At 43.9% G+C, this 21,446-nt stretch overlaps 1 protein-coding gene across 1 annotated transcript in view; it reads right to left on the reverse strand.

Annotated features, from left to right (window-relative positions):
• SH2D4A (SH2 domain containing 4A) overlaps positions 1–21,446 on the reverse strand; it is a 51,426-nt gene that overhangs the window by 27,539 nt on the left and 2,441 nt on the right. Inside the window, exons 2-4 of the mRNA XM_084879856.1 lie at positions 18,751–19,136; positions 9,765–9,924; positions 8,092–8,263 (exon numbers count right to left, since the gene is read on the reverse strand). Coding sequence (XP_084735982.1) covers positions 8,092–8,263; positions 9,765–9,924; positions 18,751–18,931 — 513 coding nt within the window. The 5' untranslated portion in view covers positions 18,932–19,136. The remainder of the gene's footprint in view (positions 1–8,091; positions 8,264–9,764; positions 9,925–18,750; positions 19,137–21,446) is intronic.

The raw sequence follows: 21,446 nt of genomic DNA on the forward strand, positions 1-21,446 counted from the left end.
GTCATTGGACCTTCGTATCAACCCCATAAGGGTGTCAAACTGGTATTTTCCCTCTATTCAAAAGGCAAAGTGACATAATAATAGGTAGAAAAGCAGAGACGGAACCCCATGTCCTCTCCATGTCTACAACTTGCTCCTTCGGCAGGGTGTCCCAGAGAACATATGTCTGCCTTCATGCGTGCAGGCCACTGCAGTCACTTCCCATCTGCCACATTACAGAGACTTCTGCAACTGCTAAACTCTGTGGGAAGAGTTAAAGCAATCTTATCTGCTTCATATTTGCTTATTTAAAGATAAAAACTATATTGCTGCAATGAACAGGGGCATTATTCGCAATAGCCAAGACATGGAAGTAAACTAAGTGTCCTTCAATGGATGATTGGATAAAAAAGATGTGGTAAACACTTTTACATATATATATAGTAGAATACTACTCAGCCATAAAAAAATGAAATATTGCCATCTGTGACAACATGGATGGATCTTGAGAATTACGCTAAGTAAAGTAAGTCAGATGGAAAAGGACATGAAATCATACATTTCCTGTATGATTTCAAAACGACAAACAACAACCAAACTCATAGATACAGACAATAGGATGGTGGTTACCAGAGGGGAAGAGAGGGGATGAAGAAAGAAAAAGGGGATCAAATATATGGTGATGGAAGGAGATTAAATTTAGGATGGTGAGCACACAGTAGAGCACACACAGATGTCATATGATAAGGTCGTATACCTGTGATTTATATAATGTTATTAACCAATAATTTAATAATAAATGAAAAATTTCTATATTATATTTATGCAAAAACTCAAAAAAAAATAAGTAAAGAGAAAACTTGAAAGCCAATGGCATTAGGGGCTAATGGATATCCTCCAGACACCGAGTCAGAATATGGCCCCTCTTATTAGTGCAGACCCAACTAAATCTGGCAGTAGAGAGCCTATCCATATTGGCCAAAGGGTGGATATATACATATATATATATAAAATTACTTTAAACCTAGAAGTAGGGCAAATTGAATTGACATAAACAGTTGGCTTATTAAAAGTTGCTGCCAGCAACATTGATAGCTGGCAACATCAATGTTAAATGGTTATAAATTATATTCTCCATAGAAACTCTGTGTAGTATGAGGATTTATTCTAATTACACTTTTAGAACTGGTTTGAAAAATAGTTCAGCTGGGAATGATTTGGCTCAATGGATAGAGCATTGGCTTGGGGACTGAAGGGTCCCGGGTTCGATTCCAGTCAAGGGCATGTACCTTGGTTGCGGGCATATCCCCAGTAGGGGGTGTGCAAGAGGCAGCTGATCGATGACTCTCATCGATGTTTCTAACTCTCTATTTCTCTCCCTTCCTCTCTGTACAAAAATCAATAAAATATATATTTAAATAAAATAAAATAAATAAACACCGGTATTATTAAAAAAAAAGAAAGAAAGAAAAAGAAAAATAGTTCAGTCTGGTCACTAAGTTAATGTTTGCTCTATTTAAAAGCAGGGCTATGCAATCAAACCAAATGCCAAGCACCCTGAACCCCAAGTAAAGCAGAAAGTTCCCATAAATAGAACATTATTAACACTCAGTTTTTACTGTGAAGATGAAAAAGTAAAATCAAGAGTTTACTTTTGCCAACAAACTAGGTTAAGTATTTACTCACTCTGTCCTTAAAAACCTCTTTAATCCATGGTGTTCCTTACTAGGCTGATGGGCAGAATAATAACCTCCGTGGCAAAGAGCTGGTTGGCTTAATTCACTAACATCTTGAGTCTCAGCAGACACAGCAGGGACTGGCAGTTAGTAAGGCCTCAATAAGTACTTGTTGAATGGATGAACACATTATAGATTCATAACACACTTCCTCAAACACTAAAAGAAATACCGGTCTAGTTTTAATACTAATCAAGATAGACTGGATTCAAATTTATCTAAAAATTGATGGCTTATAACTCACCCATTTTGCTAACCAGGACACTGGACCAATCAGATCATTCTATTCCCCACCATTGTAAATGAAAGAGGAAATTCCCAGTGATGACTATAATATTCAGCTATTGAACATAGTGGGAATTCGCTTTTTTCTTTATAAAATAATGGGAGAGTCAGAACAATGGGACTGCGCTTTGATAAAGTGACAAAGAATAATAATAGAGAGAGAGTGGAGGTATTTTCCTAAGGCCGACTGGACTAACAAGATGTAAAGCGGGACAATCAGCTCTACTGCTGAAAATACAGCACACAGTCCCCGTGGGGTGCTGTTACTGAGACATGAGTTAGGACAACAGGGACCCTCGTGAGTCTTCTCCTTGTTTCTCTAGCAAAATCTCTGCACAGAGACTCCTGGATCGCCTGACTTAAAAGTGCAACAGACTCTACTACGATGTGTACTCTGGTGGCACACCTTTAAATAATACACTATTTGAGCTCATTTTAAGCAGATGAAAGCTCAGAATGGCCACACTAAATGAACATCCATCTATTTCCATCACACCTTCCACCCCTACAGCCCCTCAAAGCAATGTGCCAAGTGCAGAGCTGGGCAGTATGTCTCCAGAAAATGCAATAATGCAGGACTGATAGGGGCTGTTCAGGCAAAGCATTTCATACAGAGGAGAGTTTCAAAGGCCACACTTACATTCTCACTAGAGAGATCCCTGATGCCTGATCCATGAAAAAAAAAAAAAAAAAAAAAGAAGAGCAAGGGAAAGAAAGAAATTATTCGATATAAAGTATCGGTATAAATAAAGGACTGTTAAGAGAATAGACAAGAGCCGAGACCGGTTTGGCTCAGTGGATAGAGCGTTGGCTTGCAGACTGAAGGGTCCCAGGTTCAATTCCGGTCAAGGGGATGTACCTTGGTTGCGGGCACATCCCCAGTAGGGCATGTGCAAGAGGCAGCTGATTGATGTTTCTCTCTTATCGATGTTTCTAACTCTCTATCCCTCTCTCTTCCTCTCTGTAAAAAGTCAATAAAATATTTTTAAAAAAAAGAAAAAAAAAAGAGAATAGACAAGGAGTCTCAAACACATGGTAGATTTTGGAAGTTTTGACACAATGGAAAATAGGAACCTAACTATAAACAATGATAGAAAAAATATTTATATCAGACATAATACTTCACATAACAATTTTATGTTTATGATTTCATTTCATTCTTACATTCAAACCAGTGATATGTAGCCACGGTAACCTCCATTTTTTTAGAGATCAAATGACTGACTCCTAGTGGTCAATAGGACCCCATGTCTCCTAACTCAGGATTCCATCTGTTTTTCCTGGAACACTACCTCTAGTGAGCTGGATAAGTGAATTACTGCAAATATCAACAGAATGAAGTGTGTCATCAACTTCATAATGTACTACTCTCAAGACTAGAAATATTTTCCTCTTCTGTAATTTATGTTAAGCTTTTCATGCAGCATCCTGTTATAAAAACACAACAGTTTAAATGGCTTTTAAGGCCCAGGATTTAAAAATACGTCTCATGTAAATTTTTATCTTACAAATTACAAAATTCGATTACAATTACACAGAGCTACATGGTAATTGTGTTACTCTCTGGTTATGGCTGTCCTCTTGCATTAACAAAATGAGCACAATGAATTCCTCATCTCTTTTTACCTGGTATAGGCAATACTTTATCTCTCACAAAAAATAATATTGGCATGCGTTCTGGGAATATACAAACGGGAAATAGTTACTGGTTTGGGATTATTCCTTTTTTCTCATATTCAACTCAAAATTCTAGTTTGCACTTCAGGAACACATTTCTCATCCTGCTTACCGTGGGCTTCCTGACTCTAAATGGGAGCCTAACTCACTTTCCGGGGTTGGCAGTATGGCTTTTTATGGATGAGAGCCAGGCGACCCCAAGCTAGTTCCTCCAGGCCAGGCAAGGGCACCTCTCTGGGGTGGGGCAGGCTTCTTCACCTTGACTACTCACCAGGGTTTCATACTTATTTTATTGATTTCAGAGAAGGAAGAGGGAGAGAGAGAGAGAAAGGAACGTAAATGATGAGAGAGAATCATTTATTGGCTGCCTTCTGCATGTCCCCCTACTAGGGATTGAGCCTGCAACCCGGGCATGTGGCCTTGACCAGAATCAAACCCAGGACCCTTGACTGCGAAGCTCTGATGCTCTATCCATTGAGCCAAACCGGCTAGAGCCATACTCACTCCTAATTAAATCACCTAAGGGTCTGGGCTCTTATACTGCTTTTCATCCTTTACAGAAAGTCTAAGTCACATCAGCCCCCAAACTTTGGTTGCTATGCAAGAGCACCTGGAGATGAAGAAGGGTCCAAATAGACAATTCAGCATATTCTTTTTTTAAAAAAATATATATTTTTGATTTTTTGCAGAGAGGAAGGGAGAGAGACAGCTAGAAACGTCGATGAGAGAGAAAAATCGACAAGCTGCCTCTTGCACACCCCCTACTGGGGATGTGCTCGCAACCCAGGTACATGCCCTTGACTGGAATCGAACCTGGGACCTTTCAGTCCGCAGACCGACGCTCTACCAACTGAGCCAAACCAGTTTCGGCAGCTTATTCTTTTCTTCTCTTTCAGAGAAGTGGTCTGATCTTAGTTTCTGGTTTCTGAGTCTCTCCTTTAAGAAAGCAGAAAACCAAAATCTGCTTTTAGGGAACTGTCGGTTTCTGAGTAGACAGCAAGGAAAACTGTGGTCTCAGTGGGAATGCTAAGTGGAAGTGTCTCATTACTGGTATGTCTGAAAATCATTTGATGGGTTGCTCCTTCATTGCTACCTACTAATGGGAACAGAATGCTATGAATTAAAATAACACTTAAAAGTATATTGAAAAACCTCCATGGTCTCAAATGTCAAGTTTACAAGCAAAATGTACATTTTAGTGGCCAGATTTTATTATCAGTTGTCATAATGAAATGAAAGACTTAAAAGCTGGTATAAGAGCCTTGTGGCAGTATGTGGAGTGTGTGCAGAGTGTGTGTGTGTTTTGCCTGTGTGTTGCCTGTGCAATGTGTGTGTCTGTGTGCACACAGTAGGGGTGAGAAGATTTCACCTCCAACTCCATTTGGTTAAAGAGAATATGAAGGGGAGGAATCTTGCTCAAGGATTTTTAATCTGTTATCCTCAAGGTCTTACTATTTTTTGAATGCTTTGCATCCTGGATGTTTATGTGTTTTATTTTTTTTAATTTCCTGTTTTTCAGTGTGGTCCACTCTGAAGGCCATTTCTGTAAAAATAGTGAGTGATTCTCTGGAAATAAAATCTACAAGTGAGCAGATACAGTTTTATTCAAGGTCCCATTTAGGGCAAGGATAATCCGGCAACCGATTAAAGAGTTCCCAGCCTACAAATTTGATATAACAGAGAAACAAAGGAATTTATCTCTGAATCAGCATTCTCTGCCATTCTCCCAGCCACACTCAGAACTGCTCTGTTCTCTCCCAAATTCTCTTGCAGGAGGGGGTGGAGGTTGGCACTGACTGCATTTGGAGGGCTGTCCACATTGGGGTCCCTAAGCATATCCACAGCCTTGAGTGTCCAGTGCTTACCCCAGCTCCCTCCCGGGGTTGGAGGCAGGGTGTCTGCTCACACAATGCATCGCCCAGCCTGTCATCTTCTCTGGTTCTTATTAACTCCTCATCAGACTCGTGTTTTTTTTGCCTGAGAGTGGCATCTGCTTCCCAACCTACACGTCTCAGAACCTGGCTGAGTGACAGCTAAGTCCCTTTCAAAATAGAAATCTGAGCAGGTCAAGCCCTCGCTCCACAATCACTGACAATTTCCAATTGTCCTTGATAAAAAAAAAAAAATAAATAAAAAAAAAAAAGTCAAAACACTTAACTTGTCCCCAAGACCCTCTCCTGCCTGGCCTTGCCCACCCCACCCTCTACTCAATCACAACCACTTCTCCTCCTTCCCATCTACATCCAGTCAGAGCCCCCTGCTCCCCAGCTGCACACACCCTGTCACACTGTCCCTTCGCTGGACCCGCCGGCCGCAGTCATCCTGTCTTGCCATCTCCAGCGGCTTGTCCCCTGCAAAGCTGCCCTGCAGTCCCTGCACTGCTCCCATTCTAGCGCAATGGGGCCCATGGAAACACGTCCTTTCCCTGGAGCAGGTGCCATCTGAAATGAGGTGCTGCCTGCAGTCTCCCCTGCTTCCTCCTCCACAGAGGTCACGGCAGCAGGGACCCTGCTTTCAGTCCTAAGTGGTCATCTCACTGCCTCCCACACACATAATGGGCACTTTTAAAATGAGTGAGTAAATCAGTCCATTTAGGCCATCTCATTTTTTTTCTAAGACCTTGAAGCATTTTCTCTGACACAAGTAAAGATGAAAAGCAGGAACAGAAAAAACTTCTACCCGCCTTTCCCACACGCTGTCCTCGCCCCCCGCCCCAATCTCTTTCCATAGGAGAGTTTGGCAAGCATCTAAGTAATGGAAGAAGTGCCACTCTCCCTCTGATATTTATGGCATGGGGAAAGAAGAGGAACCGTGATATCTAATTTGTATTTTAATCTTTTTGTCTTCCTAGTGAAGTTTGTTTTCCAGGAAAGTGTTGTAATCCAAGGAGAAGCGTGCATACTTAATGCTCCGGAAGGAGGTGTTTTGTTGTCGCTGTTGTTCTTCACTTTAGGGGCATTGGGAAGGGGGCTGGCGGCTGGAGACCCTTCGGTATGAAAGGTGTTGAGACCAAAGCAGGCCTAGGAAAACCTGGGTGCCTCCCAGAAAGTACCCAGGTTTGACCCTGGGGAATGAGCCACATTTTAGGATTCTCTGGCCCTAAATATTTGGAGCCTCGTATGGACAGCCCTCTGTAAAGCTTCTTCACGTTCCTCAGGTGAATAAGGCGATCGAGTGCAATAGTTACGGAGTAACCGAGGTAGGGCTCTTGCAGACCTAGTTTTGAGTTCCAGTTCAGTCTTTTACTAGCTAGAAGGCCTTGGGCAGATGACATAAGCACACCTAACCACAGCTTTCTCATCTGTAAAAAGGACAGACACAAACCCCCTACTGAGCCACATGCGGCTCTTTGGCCCGGGCGAGTCTATTTTGAAGAAGTGGTGTTAGAAGAAGTTTAAGTTTAAAAAATTTGGTTCTCAAAAGAAATTTCAATCATTGTACTATTGACATTTGGCTCTGTTGACTAATGAGTTTGCTGACCACTGCCCTAGCTCATACCTGTGCTGAGAATGAAAGGAGACATTCAGCAGTGTGCTGGCCATGGGATAAGCCAAGACAGATAATTGAACCCCTTTCCCAAGGCCTCAGAGAGACTGAGATATGTAACTTGTGTGGTAGAGCTGAGGACCAGAGTAGAAATCAACATGCAAATCCCCTGCTAATTCTCAATGTAATGAAATTCCTAGCAGCAGGAGGTACTTGATAATATAGTATCCTTGTTCTTCCACACCATCCTCCAAGCAGCAAATTATGTTTGAGCTTCTGAAACACCTGACGCAGGAGAGAAGCCCTACCAGTTCTGATATAAAATTCTGTTGTGTTGAGGAAAGAGCTGTTCCCCACAACCACAGGCAGAACCTACGAAACCAAAGAGGCGCCGATGTTTGTCCTCAACAAAAAGGGGAGACTCAAGAGAACGCAACGTGGATCACAAGTGGGCCGGCGTTATGGGAGGGGGGGCCAGCAAACTGCAGCCTGCGGGCTGACCCCGGCTCTCTGCCCGCCCGGTAGATAAGGTTTTTCTGGAACCGCCAAGCCCATTCAGCTGAGACAAAGACCCTAGTGCCCCACACCCTCGGTGTTTGCTATCTGGCCCTTCCCAGCAAAAGCTGCGGACCCCTGATTAGAAGACATAAAACAGGGGAAAATAAACCCTGAAAGTAGATTAACATATAACATTTTGTTCCTAGACTTCTTTCTTTTCACACCTTCAGTCCCATGAAGAAGAGGTGAACCAAATCCCCCAACTGAAATGAACAGTAAGGCCTTCAAATTACTAGTAAGAGGGCTCCCCCTAAAAAAACAAAATAAGCCAATTTAAGAATGTGTTGCCAGCTCATTTGTCTTAGTGGTCCCAATCCCTTTGTCTCCCCAGGGATGAAATTCTGCACATTTACAGACAGGAAAGACTCACCGGGGTTTTCTCTTCTTTAAGGGTCAGTGCTGGTCTCAAGCCTGGGTCCGATTCCTCCTGTCCTGGCGCTTTCTTACAGATGCTCGGAGACTCCCAGGTACCTGGTGTTTGCAGATCACAGTAGTGTGATTTCGTGGTCAAGCTGTTGGTGAAATCTTTGGACTGAGTTTTGCTGAAGAGAAACAAATGTGGAATTATCAAAGACATTCTTGAACAAGGACAGCTTTTCCAAAGCAGATGCCCACATTCAGATGATGTGAAAACCAGGAACGGATACCATTGACTGCGTGCTTATAATCTGCTGTGCTCTTGGCTTCGTATTGTAAAGAGATTAACTTAATCCTCAGAACAATCCTGTGAGGAAGGCCCATTACCTTTGCTTTTTTAAAAAAAACAAAACAAAATATATATAAAAAAACCAAAACAATATATATATTGTCCTCTCCTTTCCTCTCTGAAATCAATTTGATTTCAGAGAGGAAAGGAGAGGATGAGAGAGATAAAAACATCAGTGATGGCAGAGAATCATCAATTGGCTGCCTCCTACATGCTCCCTACAGGGGATCAAGACCACAACTCAGGCATGTGCCCTGACTGGGCATCAACCATGACCTCCTGGTTCAACCACTGAGCCTAGCCAACTGGGCACCTTTGCTTTTTATAGTAGCTCAAAATAACTATATAATTTATCCAAGGCCACATAGAAGATAGCCAGGATTTAAACCCAGGTCTGCCCATCTGCTGGTTCAGATGTTAAACTGCCAGGGCATACCACCTTCCTGTGATCAGCAGAGGGGAATTCCTTTAGTTCTGTATGTCCGTGTGTAGTTCTAAGGTACAGAGGTGGAGGGCAGCATCACCAGCCCTGGGGATCTGAACTGAAGGCCATGTGTGTGTTTCTGTTTCACCAGCTCAGATAGGACTGTCAACACTCTAGGGAGAGCAGGCTTCACAGAGGCCACCCGACCAGAATACAGAGGGGACCCATCTCCTACTCACTGCTCCTACCCTATCACCTCTCATTGATCCTGTCACTTTCTTATTCAAAATACCTCTTCCCTGTCCACAGAATTCGGCCCGAACTCCTAAACCTAGCCTTGGAGGCACGTTAGAGCACGGCCCCCATCTCCTACTATAGGCCTATGTGTACCCCAGATACTCAGAACTCAACATTGCCCAGAGAACCACAGGCTCCGTCAATGCTCCGTTTAGAACTTGATTGTAGCACATATCACAGTCTGTATTGGCTGCAGGGAGCTGCCTGATTCTCCTGCCAGACTGAAGCTCCATGTTAATCTGTGAATTCCCAGTGCCCAGCAGAGGGGGAGCACCTAACAGGCCTGCTTATCCGCTGCCCACAGCTAGGCAATCTTCTTTGAGGGCCAGAAGTTTGAACGGTCACTTATATTCCTGATGCCCAGCTGTACTGGCCTGCGTTGCTTTAGCACGATTCCAGGGAAAGCAGTGATCACTGGGAAAACCACACCCACATCAAAGCAAACAACAAGTGGGAAAAGGAAACCGTTAGTTCAATGGGAAGGACAGGAATCACCAGAAGTCTAAAGAGACTCTCCAGAGGGATCTAAGTCTCTTTTGTGACCCTTGAAATCCCACCCCACTCTCCCACCCGATCCTGTGAGCACGAGGCTCTCATGGATTTGCAGATTGCATACCTGAGCTCTTCTGCTTCCTGCTGTGCTCTGGGCTGGGTGCTCTCGGCAACGACTTCATTACAGAGCACAGTGGAGGGTTTGTCTAGATGGTGTTCGCCCATCACCCACACCCAGACTTCCTTATCGGCTCCCAGTTTCCAATGAACAGATTTGCTGTTCTCTGCAAGCAAAACAAAATTCGGATTGAACAGTATCTCTAGTCAGGGGTTACTATGTTTTCCATCATTATAGTATTTAGGATCTTTGGGGAGATGCAGATATTAGAAGAGGTGAAGCACTTCCAACCTGCCCGGGAACAAGCAGACTTCCTAGAGAACAATGGACATGGCACCTGCAGTGATGCTTGTTTTGAATATATTTTTTAAATATTTGTATTGATTTTTAGAGAGAATAATGGAGAGAGAGAAAAACATCAATGAGAAAGACGCATCCATCGGTTTCAGGGGATCTCCCTGACCAGAACTTGAACCCACCACCTTTTGGTATATGAGATAATGCTCCAACCAACTAAGTAAGCCACACCAGCCAGGACAATGAATATGGGTTCTGTACATGCCCACTTTATAAATGAAGGAGGCGAGATGGGATGAAAGCATGCATTGTGTGCAGCAACCTTTAGGGTAACGGGGCTAACATCAGATATCAGAACCCCTAAAGTCTAAGCATCTCCTTGTACCCCAGAACTAACAGCCTACTCAGGATTTGGTGTTTCCACTATCTTTATAAGTTGCACTGCTGGGCAAAAACACGCTTTTGAGAGTTAGACTGGGTTTCGTTGAAATCCTAGCCCTGCCGTTCACTAGCTGTGTGACTTGGACAAATTACTTAGTCATCCCTCTAAGCCTCCGTTTCCTCCTCTGCAGCATGGGAATATGGGTATCTACTACACAGGACTGTTGAAAGAGCAGGCAGGCTGGGTGTATAGGCATATCCCCTAGTGCCTGCCATATACCAGGAGTTCAAGAGAGGTTAACTGCTATCATCACTTTCCTTATATGGCTGCTCAGAGATTCACACCAGCGGAGAGAAGATAATGCTACTGGTAGGTAGTGTGATACTTGGTGAAGCTACTTAAATAACCCTTGTTTACAACTGGTCGCAAGGATTGGGTTACATTCTAGTGCCCTACTCCTGACATGAGGCCACCAAGGTCATGCTCCGGAACCCTGGGGAAGGTGGAGACGCCTGGGAGAGGCCAAGAGGCACAGTCCCTTACTCTGGAGGTCTCAGAGCAGGCCTACCCAGGGCTTCCGGGTCCACAGTTGGATCTGGTCAAGATCCCTGGGCCCTGAGGATCTCAAGCCGCTCAGTGGTGCTGGGTACATGAAAAGGGTGCCCAACTGGAACACAGGCAGCCATGCTTATAGGTTAGAAATTCACACTGGGATTGTCTTGTCTCCTTACAGTAAGTAGAGGGAGGTTTTCTTTTCTTTTTTTAAAAATATATATTTTATTGATTTTTTACAGAGAGGAAGGGAGAGGGATAGAGAGCTAGAAACATCGATGAGAGAGAAACATCAACTAGCTGCCTCCTGAACACTCCCTACTGGGGATGTACCCGAAACCCAGGTACATGCCCTTGACCGGAATCGAACCTGGGACCTTTCAGTCTGTAGGCTGACACTCTATCCACTGAACCAAACCGGTTTTGGCTAGAGGAAGGTTTTCAATGAAAGTGTTGCCATGTATGGTATTGTTGACTACTTCCTATTGCTGCCCGAGGATACATTAAACAAGCAGGCTGCTCAAAGTCATATTTGTCCTCTGTGTTGGGCGTCCCATTCTGCCCAATGCAGTGGATACTTTCTGCAGTCTGGTAACGTTCTAACTAGGATACGGGGCAGGGGGATTGAGTCCTAGTCTTCACTACAAAAGGAGTCAAATGCCTCCTTCCGAAGGAAGCTGACCTCACACAGTGCCACAAGGGGAGAGTTAGGGGAGGTGACACCAGGGGCGAAGGGAAGATCAATCCTGAATGTGCCCTCCTAGGGACGAGCTGGGGCTCTGTTTGGGGAAATGCCACATGACTCATTAGCTTGAGAAAGTTGTCATACCTCACCAAATGCCCTTTATCACTCTCTCAGGGCAACTCATAGTATGTTTTACTATGTCCATTCCTCAACCTTCACCTAAGTGATCCTCTACCAGTATTTCTGACAGCAGGAGGGATATGCCATGAGAGGAGACTGCAGAGCGCCAAATGGGCCGGGGCAAGGGGAGGGCCAAGGATCCCAGCAGCTCTGCTCAGTAGCGTGGCACACGCTTCCCCCAAACCCAAAGAGTCCCATGAACTGCAGGCAGGAGCAGAAGGCACTGCTCTGCAGGGTGAGAGAGAGAAACCCCAGAGCTGCCTGTGAACAAAGAAGGGTGCTTAGAAACTTAGAGAACCAAAGGAGAGTCATGACATTTTCAAAGGAAGCGGGTGGTGAAAGTATGGTGACATTGAAGAAATCGTGGTTTTGAGATAAGAAAAAAGAGAATTAGATGTAAAATGTCAGATTTAGTCAGTTGCCAAAATAATGGGGTCTTGACAGAGAGGCACAGCTCTCTGCTCTGACTATTCCTCACTTGCAGGAGCTCTTAAAGGGGCCTGAAAGCAAAGAGATGGGAGAGGCTTCAAATGGCTCCACACAGCACCATAAAACCTTAGGGGAGGTGGGGAAGTCATTCTAGTAACATGAGGGTTGGCTCTGACACCCTCAGCGTCTGACCAACATGAGGGAAGATAAGTAAGGCCTCTGTTTAGTTCACTCCACAAAAACGTAAAAGTTTCTAACTCTGAGCACAATGCAGAGCTCAGTGCTGCTGGGGATGTGTGGATAACACTGATGTGGCCATTTCCTGCAAGTCACCTAGAGTCTGTGAGAGCAAATGAGGCATTGGGTTACTTCTTCAATAAATTTTATTGTGTACCTACTATGTGCCAAGCACTGAGGTAGATGCGTGTCAACACTTATAAACAAAACAAGCCACTGTCTGCTCTCAGGGAACTTACATTCTAGCTGGAGGAAGCAGGCATTGAATTGGGAAGGGTGATGTTAAAGGAACTATGGGAATGCTTACGAAGATGAACTAACCAGTTTGAAGGGCCACCTTATGTAGTCACCTTAGATGTTTAAGTCCAGTGAGAAGTCAAAGGATGAAAAAGAAGTAAGAAGAGAAGTTCTTTGTGTTGAGTTTTGGTGGGTGGATATGGAACTTAGAGCAGGAAAGGGTTTAGTGCCCAACCCAAAGAAAAGCATGATCAAAGCTCAGAGAAGGGAATCAGTGAGGGGCTACGGGGAAGCAGGGTCTCACCCAGAGCTGAAGAGGATTTAGAAGTCCCCTGACCATGGGGGGAGGACCTTGCCAGGGAGCAGAGGCCCCCAAGGCACAGGTCCTAGACACATGGGTGAAGAATTTAAACTTAGGCCCTTAAAGCCAGAAAGTGGTATTAAAATCCAGTGTTTCCACCAACATGTCACTTTACTGCTCTGAGCGGAGTTCCTGATTTGATAAGAGAGAGGTAATAAATCTGACCTCACAGGCCTGTCACATGACAAAGGCTCAGAAAGTATTAGCTCCATGTTCTTGACCAACTGACCAACATAGAGTCCATGACTGTCTGTGCAGGTGGTACCCGGGTCAGAGAAGTGACTTAGGAAGCACTAGGGCATGTCAGCATGTAGGTGAATCAGGGTAGTAGGAGGTGTGTGTTTGGGTGACTGGGGAGAGAATAGGGAGAGCAGAGGGGTGAAGAAGCCAGGAGAGAGGTAACCGGTAATTGCAGCCTGGCTGAGGGAAAGAACAGTGTTAAACAGGACAGTAAAATCCAGGCGGCTGAATCAAGGAAGGACTCAAAGATGATGCCAGCATTTTGAGATTTAGTAATTGGGAGGTCAGTGGGTGGATAGCAGAAACAGTGACATTAAGAAAAGACATTTGTGCCTGGCCAGTGTGCCTCAGTGGTTGAGCATTGACCTATGAATCAGGAGGTCACAGTTCGATTGTCGGTCAGGGCATGTGCCTGGGTTCTCAGCAGGGGGAGTGCAAGAGGCAGATGGTTGATGATTCTCATCATTGATGTTTTTATCTCTCCCTCTCACTCTCTGAAGTAAATAAAACCCTATATAATAAAAGCCTAATATATAAGTGTCTGGTTGGGTATTCAACCAATCAAAGCATAATATGCTAATGATATGCTAATCCTACTCAACCGCTTGCTATGATGTGCACTGACCACCAGGAGGCAGACAGTCGATTGGTCAACCAGTCACTAAGACCTGTACTGACTACCAGGGGCAGATGCTCCATTGGTAAGTTAGCTTGCTGCTGTGGTCTGGCAGATCAGAACTGGGTGAGATGGGCCAGACACGCCCTGGAGCCCTCCCACGATCCCTCCCTGGCTGGCCAACCTCTTGTGTCCCTTCTTGGCCCTGATGTGCACTGGTGGGGTCCCTGGGCCTGGCCTGCACCATCTCACAATCCAGGACCCCTCAGGGGATATCAGAAAGTTGGTTTCAGCTCAATACTCATAGGCCAGGCCAAGAGACACCACCAGTACACGAATCCGGGCACCGGGCCGCTAGTATATATATATATTTAAAGTACACATTAACAGTTATAAAACAGTCATGGTGATGTAAAGTACAACATAGGGATTATAATCAATAATATAATGTTGAATATTAATTGTAATTAAATAATGATTTTAAATAAAAAATAAAAAATTATTTATTCTAAGTTAAAATAACCTAAAATTAGCATATGTATATACATGGTGCTATCGAGGCATTCTGGATTTTCTGCCAACTTCACCTTGAAATTACGTTCATTCTGTAATCTGAGGACATGAGAGAGGGAAGTTTATGCAGCACTTCCACTTGGTTATAAGTTTTTCTCCCAGGGAGTAAATAGAATGGGAAGTAAACATTGCAAGTGGCACAAACCAATGGCTTGATCATGGTTTCATGAAGAAGGGAAGGCTCTGTGTATAAGAAGCTGCCCACTTGATAACAATGAAAATCCAGCAAGTGAAGTATCGGGGCTCCAAGTCCATTTCAAGGACACACACGCAGTGACCAGATCCCAGCCTGGTTTCCGTCAACTGTAGAGACCCAAGGAAATAAGTGCTCGGCACCATTTTGAGTGAGTACCGGCCTCCTCTGTTTGTGGTACCAGAAGCAAAAACCATACAGAAGAAAGACTCCAGGGCAGGGCCTCAATGCAAGCATATGTTTCCAAAAGGCACCTGCTAACAACAGTGACTGTTATGAAGCTCCAGGTTAGCTCAACGTGTAGCATATCTGTTCACAGCACCAGCTTTGGGAGAGTCAGACCCTAGGTCCTCTTCAGCTCTTTCACTTACTTACTAGTTGTTGCCCTGGAGAAGTTAGTTAATGCCCCTCAGCCTCAAAAGTGTGAACATTAATTGAGTTTCAGGTTTGGTGGTGATTATCAATGGGGTGATATAGTTAAGCACTGAGCTCAGGGTCCGATACACCATCAGATCAATAAACACTGGCTGGTGCTGCTTTTATGGTCTAGAGCAGCAGTTGCCAACCAGTGGTCTGTGAACCACTTGTGGTCTGTGAGGTCCGAAAAGTTGGCGACTGCTGGTCTAGAGTATCTCTGTCCAAATGAATGACATCTATAACTTCATTTTCCAGTAGCTCCATCACAAAATCAAAACAACAGGTGAAATGAATTTTAATGTTTTATTTTACCCAAGATATCCAAAAGATGATGTCAATATATTGATAGAATGACTATAACATTATTATTTTCTTCTTACCAAGCCTTTGAAATCAGTAATCGACACTTCTAGCACACCTCAATCATACTAGCCTCATTTCATGTGCTCAATAGCAGGGAGAGGAGGTCCATACTTCTCTGTCTCTCTTAGAATCACATTTTGGAATTCATTTGGAAATGAATTTCTGATCTAGAAAGAATTAAATCCATACTTCCAATTATTTTTCAGCCTCTCCTACGTTAGCCCTAAGATTACTAAAAAGTGGACAGGCATCTGGCATGCACCATAGCAAACATTTTAGTCATGCTCCTTCAAAACTCACCACAGTGAACTATCTAGAGATTAAAAAAAAAAAAAAAAAAAAAGACCAGGTGACAATATAAGCATGGCTGAATGATGATCTGGAATGGTGTAAAGGAGTAAGGGTTGGGCATAAGATATACGTATTTAAATTTTTAAAATTAAATTTATTGGGGTAACAAATGCACAAAACAAAACAAGCTCAAAGATGATCTAAAGAGCCGAGAAAAGGCCAGTCTCCAAAGCCATAGCCCGGCTAAGAGCTGCTAAGAAAAAGCAGTACTCAAGCCAGCTGGGTGCAAGCAGGATGGTGGGGGGATGGAGGTGGGGAAGGAAGAGGGAAGGCAGAGGGGAGGCCATGGAGGCAGGGGAGGCAGGGAGCTTAGGTCTGAAAAGAGCAGAAGCCCACAATGAGCCGTCTGACAAATAGTGACAGGGGCTAGTAGGTTTGCAGCAGAAACACACCTCTGGAAACCACCTGCCCTGATAATACTGGCTTTATCTGCGGCTTTGACTTGGGAGGCAGAACAACAGGAAAGAGGGAACTGCTGTTTGTTTGCTTTTTAGGGGAAGTAGGGAAAGAATCTCAAAACCTCTCTTTTCCTGTAATCAGTAGAGGAACTAGGTAATGCAAAATATTTTTCCGAGTATGAAACTTAAGGGAGGAATAAACTTCTCCCATGAAACGCTGATAGAACTTTCACCGCATATATTAATACGTATTTCCATGATCACTTAGCTAAGGTAGTCATACAGGTGTTCTGAGAGGCAGATTCAAAGCTCTGCACAAGAAAAAATGTAAGCAAATAAATGGAAATTGTTTCTTAACACATTGTGGATGGATCACGAGAATTTGCCAGCTTTGTTTAGTTCCATTTCACATTACGCAGTATTTTACAGAGTATCATACTTTAAAAAGATATTAGCTTGCAAGAACATGTAATAAATGACTTCAAAATGCAATGGGTATTTAATTTTAAAGCATGCCTTTAACATTTATGTATTGTAAAATGTTTTTTGTATGAGTTCAATAGAAACTTATCTGGCCACTGGGTAAAGCTAGCAATAAAACTACTGGTCCGCAGTGTGTTAAATCACCACAAGGAAATCAATTCATCAAACAGCAGAAGCCCAAAGTCTAACAGAATCTGGGCCACTGAACCTTTCTACTCTCACTAGTCCTCAAAGTCACCCACCACATCAATATGCTATGTCCACAATGACCACGGTGCCCAAAGAGGCCCAGGTGTATCTGATCTATATTAATAAAAGAATGCACAGAGAGGCATAAACCAGTTCAGAACGATGAAAGGGTTATGCTTCTGTCTATACCAAGTTGTGTATTGAGAAAAAAAAGTCTATTTTGGACAGTGCAGAATACTGTGAGATCCAACAGAACAGGCACCTACTGCAGGTGTGACCTTGCATATGTTCCCTGAGTTTAGTTCATTCATCTATAAAATAGGAATATTAATACTGACTTTGCAGATGTCTTGTGAAGGTGAGATATGTGTGTAAATGGCTTTGCCTAGTGTCTGACAAAACAAGTATTTAACAAATAGTTGTTATTGATAATAATAATAATAATAAATGAGGTACTCATTTATTTCTATACTAGACACCAGGTGCAAGAAATTCCTGCATGGGGGGTGGAGGGTGTCCCTCAGCCCGGCCTGCACCCTCTCCAATCTGGAACCCTTCGGGGGATGTCTGATTGCTGGTTTAGGCCCAATTTACCTGCCTGCCAACCTGATCCCTCTTACTGCTCTCCCCTACCGGCCTAATCCCTAACTACTCTCCCCTGCCAGCCTGATCCCTCTAACTGCTCTCCCCTGCTGGCCTGATCGCCCCTAACTGCCACTGCCTCAGCCCCACCACCATGGTTTTGTCTGGAAGGACGTCTGGTCTAATTAGCATATTACCCTTTTATTAATATATTGTAGATCATTATAAAACTTAATTCGGAAAAGTTATTAGTAAAAAGAAGTATAAGGCAAATGTCACTAAAGTGACTTCCTTTTGTGTCTGTGCACATACCAGCATTCAAGTAAGACTCATTTTCTCAATCTTTGAAACCCTGAATGGTTTTATCAAATTTTATTTTCCCTAAGCTTAATAAAAAAACTGAGGAGAGATTGGTCTTGAATACCTGTGTAAGTGACCTTGAAACTGTGTGTTTTTTTTAAAAACAACTTAGTTATTCATCCATAACAGAATTTGACAGAGGGAGTCAGAGGGGAGGGAGAGTGGCTGGTTGGGGGCGGGGTTAATATGTGCTTTTCTAGGACTGTATGTGTTTATATTTTAAGTCTTGATGTACAAAGTGTTCCCTACCCCTTGGTCTCAAAGGCCCTCTCAGGCTACCAAGGGATTCCTTGGGTCAGGACGAAATACATCTGAAAAGTTAACTCACACTAAAAAAAAAAATTATAATACTAAAAGGTATTATGACCTTTTTCCTTATAGCAGTATTTGTATTTTAAGAGGGATTTTTCCCTTAAAAAAAGAAGATAACTCAAAGAAAAATCTCTTAAAGTCTAAAAAATGCAAACACAATTGCCATAGAGATGCTGGTGAGTAGAGCACTAGGCATGGATGACAACAGGGGGACAGAAACCTTCAATACCCTTCACATCACACTCCTGGGGGCTTGGTACTTCAGCTGAAGGTCTGTCTGGTTTCAGGCAAATGATCTGCTCACACAACTCCAGGGTAACTGCTGTGTGTGTGTGTGTGTGTGTGAGTGTGTGTGTGTATGTGTGTGTGTATGAGCATGCACCCAAGTATTGACTTCAAGTTGATACACTGCACTATTAGAATCTCCATAACATTTAGGGTCCATCTACCAAGCAAGAACGGAACCCTGGCTTGCATCTGACCGGTGTGAAATGTGAAAACAAGCCAGGAGCCATTCTCCTGACACGTCCACAGCCAGCGCGTAGCTAAGCTTACCTTTCTTTGGTCTGGATTTCACTGGCAGGGACTCCTTTTTTTCCATCGCTGCTTCTCTTTCTTTCCATCGGCGGATCTGTTCCTCTCTCATCTTGAAGAACAGGATCTGTTTCTGCTCTTCGCTGAGCTCTGCCAGCAGATCAGGATCTATGTACATCTCCGACAGTATCTGTTTCAGCATCTTCTCGGGCCTGGAGTCTTTTACACCTGTGGCAAAGGTTCTTGAAAATGGCTCCCAGGTGTGCCTCCACCGGGGCTGGCACTCGGAGGGACCTTCCCCAGAGACTCACAGCAATCCCGAAAGAAGGCTTGAGACGATAATTCAGCAGCCTGGCTCCTGGTTCCTGGCACCAAACATACCGATGCCCACAATGCCGTTCATGAACCTACGGAGAGCAACAGGCAGTATGAAAATGTGTAGGCGCCGGGCAAGGACAGGCTTATGAATAAAGCTTAGAGGAAATACAGTATCGCTTTTTGTTTCTGGGGCAGAGGAAAGAATAGCTGAGGCACGCTTTGTTAACAGTTTGTGTAACCTCTATCCCGTAATTTCCAAAGATACTTTATCAAAGCAAAACAAACCCTGACTTTTTACGGGTCAATCTCAGGGAAACAAAAAAACTAACAGAAGTTTGGCCTGGTCCCAACCAAGCAAACATATGATTACCTCAGAGCCTAACAGACCAACCGTATGGCTGAGAAAAGAATTTTTAAAAAAGGCAAGGGAGGAAATGAAAAGGCTCTCTCCAAACAACTTATTTCAAAACAAAATACGGAATTACCCACCTCAAACCAAACCGAAACAGAACCATGTTCGAAAAAGGAAAAGGAAGAAATAAAAATTAAAGCTATTTTCCCATTCCCCTTTAAAAGCAACACTGAATAAACGCAATTACACACTCTCCTCTTCACAGGACAATGTAATGTCCAGGCAGCCTACTGGAACCGTGAAAACAGTGCAGGTGCAGGAGAGAACCCTCCCGTACATTCTGGAAGGTCACCAGGTTTTAGGTGTACCACCTCCAGATAACCTAATTTAATAAAATCTAAATTTACAGGCCAGATAAACGGGGGGATGGCAAGCATTACAACGGATTCTTGCTGTGTAAAAGAGTTGATTAGAGGCTCCTTTAAAAAGGCTGTGAAAGTCAGCATTTGGAGTCATGGAAGGGGCCAGTAGAAGGGCATTTATGGGAATGTTAAGGAGTCATTCACTCTGATTTCTTACCAAAGTGTAGCATGGACTACTGCAGTCACAATGGCTGACAATTCCATTGAGGTTTCATTCTACCTTATACATTTGTTTGATTGCGTGTGTGTGTGTGTGTGTGTGTGTGTGTGTGTGTGTGGTGTTTAAATAGCAAACCTTCATACTTTGGTAATCAGAAGGAAATTATGTATACTATTCCATTCAGGTATTTCAATAGGATAAGATCACCCAAATTCTGATAAACTGATGAATAATTTGGTGCTTATAATGCCCCAATCATCTCACCATGTAGCCCTGCTCTCTCAAATGTCACTTCTCCAAACTAAGTTCAAAGGCTCTTAAACTTGAGACGAGTCACTCAGCCTCCTCATTCCTTCCCCTGTTGTCATCCAGGAGTCCAGACTGTGTGGCCCCTCCCACCCTCTGGGAGTGTCCTAGTGTTTCCTCTCTTCCTCCTCCTCCTTGCAAACTGTTCCTCCGCCCACCCCAGTCTCCTGAGACAAGTGTGGCTTGCCTACATTCACTGACGATTCACTCTGTTGCAAAGACCTTTACTGGGGCTACAACTGCATCCTATAACCTATCTCCCACAGCATTCGTCTACCTGAATGCAAATGGAGCACTGTATTAAGAGAAAATGAAAATAGAATTAAAAGCAGCGTCTGACTCCTATTCAGCCAGGCATGCCTATCTTAGGTTCTGTCTTTGTATTTTGCTTTGACACTCAAAGGATATAACAGCCAGAGAACTGATGTCTGATCGTGCTTTTTGACTTTGGGGTTCTAACAGCTTCCCAAGAGGCGGGGCTCGCTAAATTCACACTCAGGGAGAGGTGTCCCAAGGCTGCCCTCCTGTCTGTAGCCGACAGGAACCAGAGGAAGATTTGGTTCCTGGGAACCCTTGACTCCTGAGATGAAGAGATAAGGAGCCAAAGTGAATGATAACTCCTTAACATTCCAGTAAATGTCCTTCTGTTGGCCCTTCCCTGGCTCCAATTGCTGACTTTGGTGGAAATAAAATATGGTAGAAAATGAGGAGCCCACTAAAGCCGAGGCTTCTGCTCTGTTCCCCATTTTGAATGGGGTGAATCCTAGCCACAGTAACAGCGTGAGTAAAGCCTAAAAACAAATCCCCTGAGAGTGCCAAGTTCACATTCCTCTCCTCTCCCCCACTCAGAGTACTCCTGCTAATAAGAACGTACACTTGCTGTGCCAGCCACTATCTTCAGCACTGCACACCCATTCACTCCTTTAATTCTTGGAGTTCAGCCCCTCACTCGCCAGTACCACAGATGGAGAAGATGGAAATGGCAGAGCTGGTCAGCATGGCTCTGAGTTGGCTCAACTGTCCTCCATCCGCACAGTGGGGCACCGAGGCAAGCATCGTCAGGATGTGGCTCTGCCTGTGAACTTTCCTCGCAGCCATGGAAACGCTGAACTGAAGGTGTGTGTGGCAGCGTGCCTCTGGGGCAGGAGCCTCGCCCTGG

Source organism: Pipistrellus hanaki, assembly GCF_964339955.1.
Source record: "Pipistrellus hanaki genome assembly, chromosome: 3".
NCBI classification, from domain to species: Eukaryota; Metazoa; Chordata; class Mammalia; order Chiroptera; family Vespertilionidae; genus Pipistrellus; species Pipistrellus hanaki.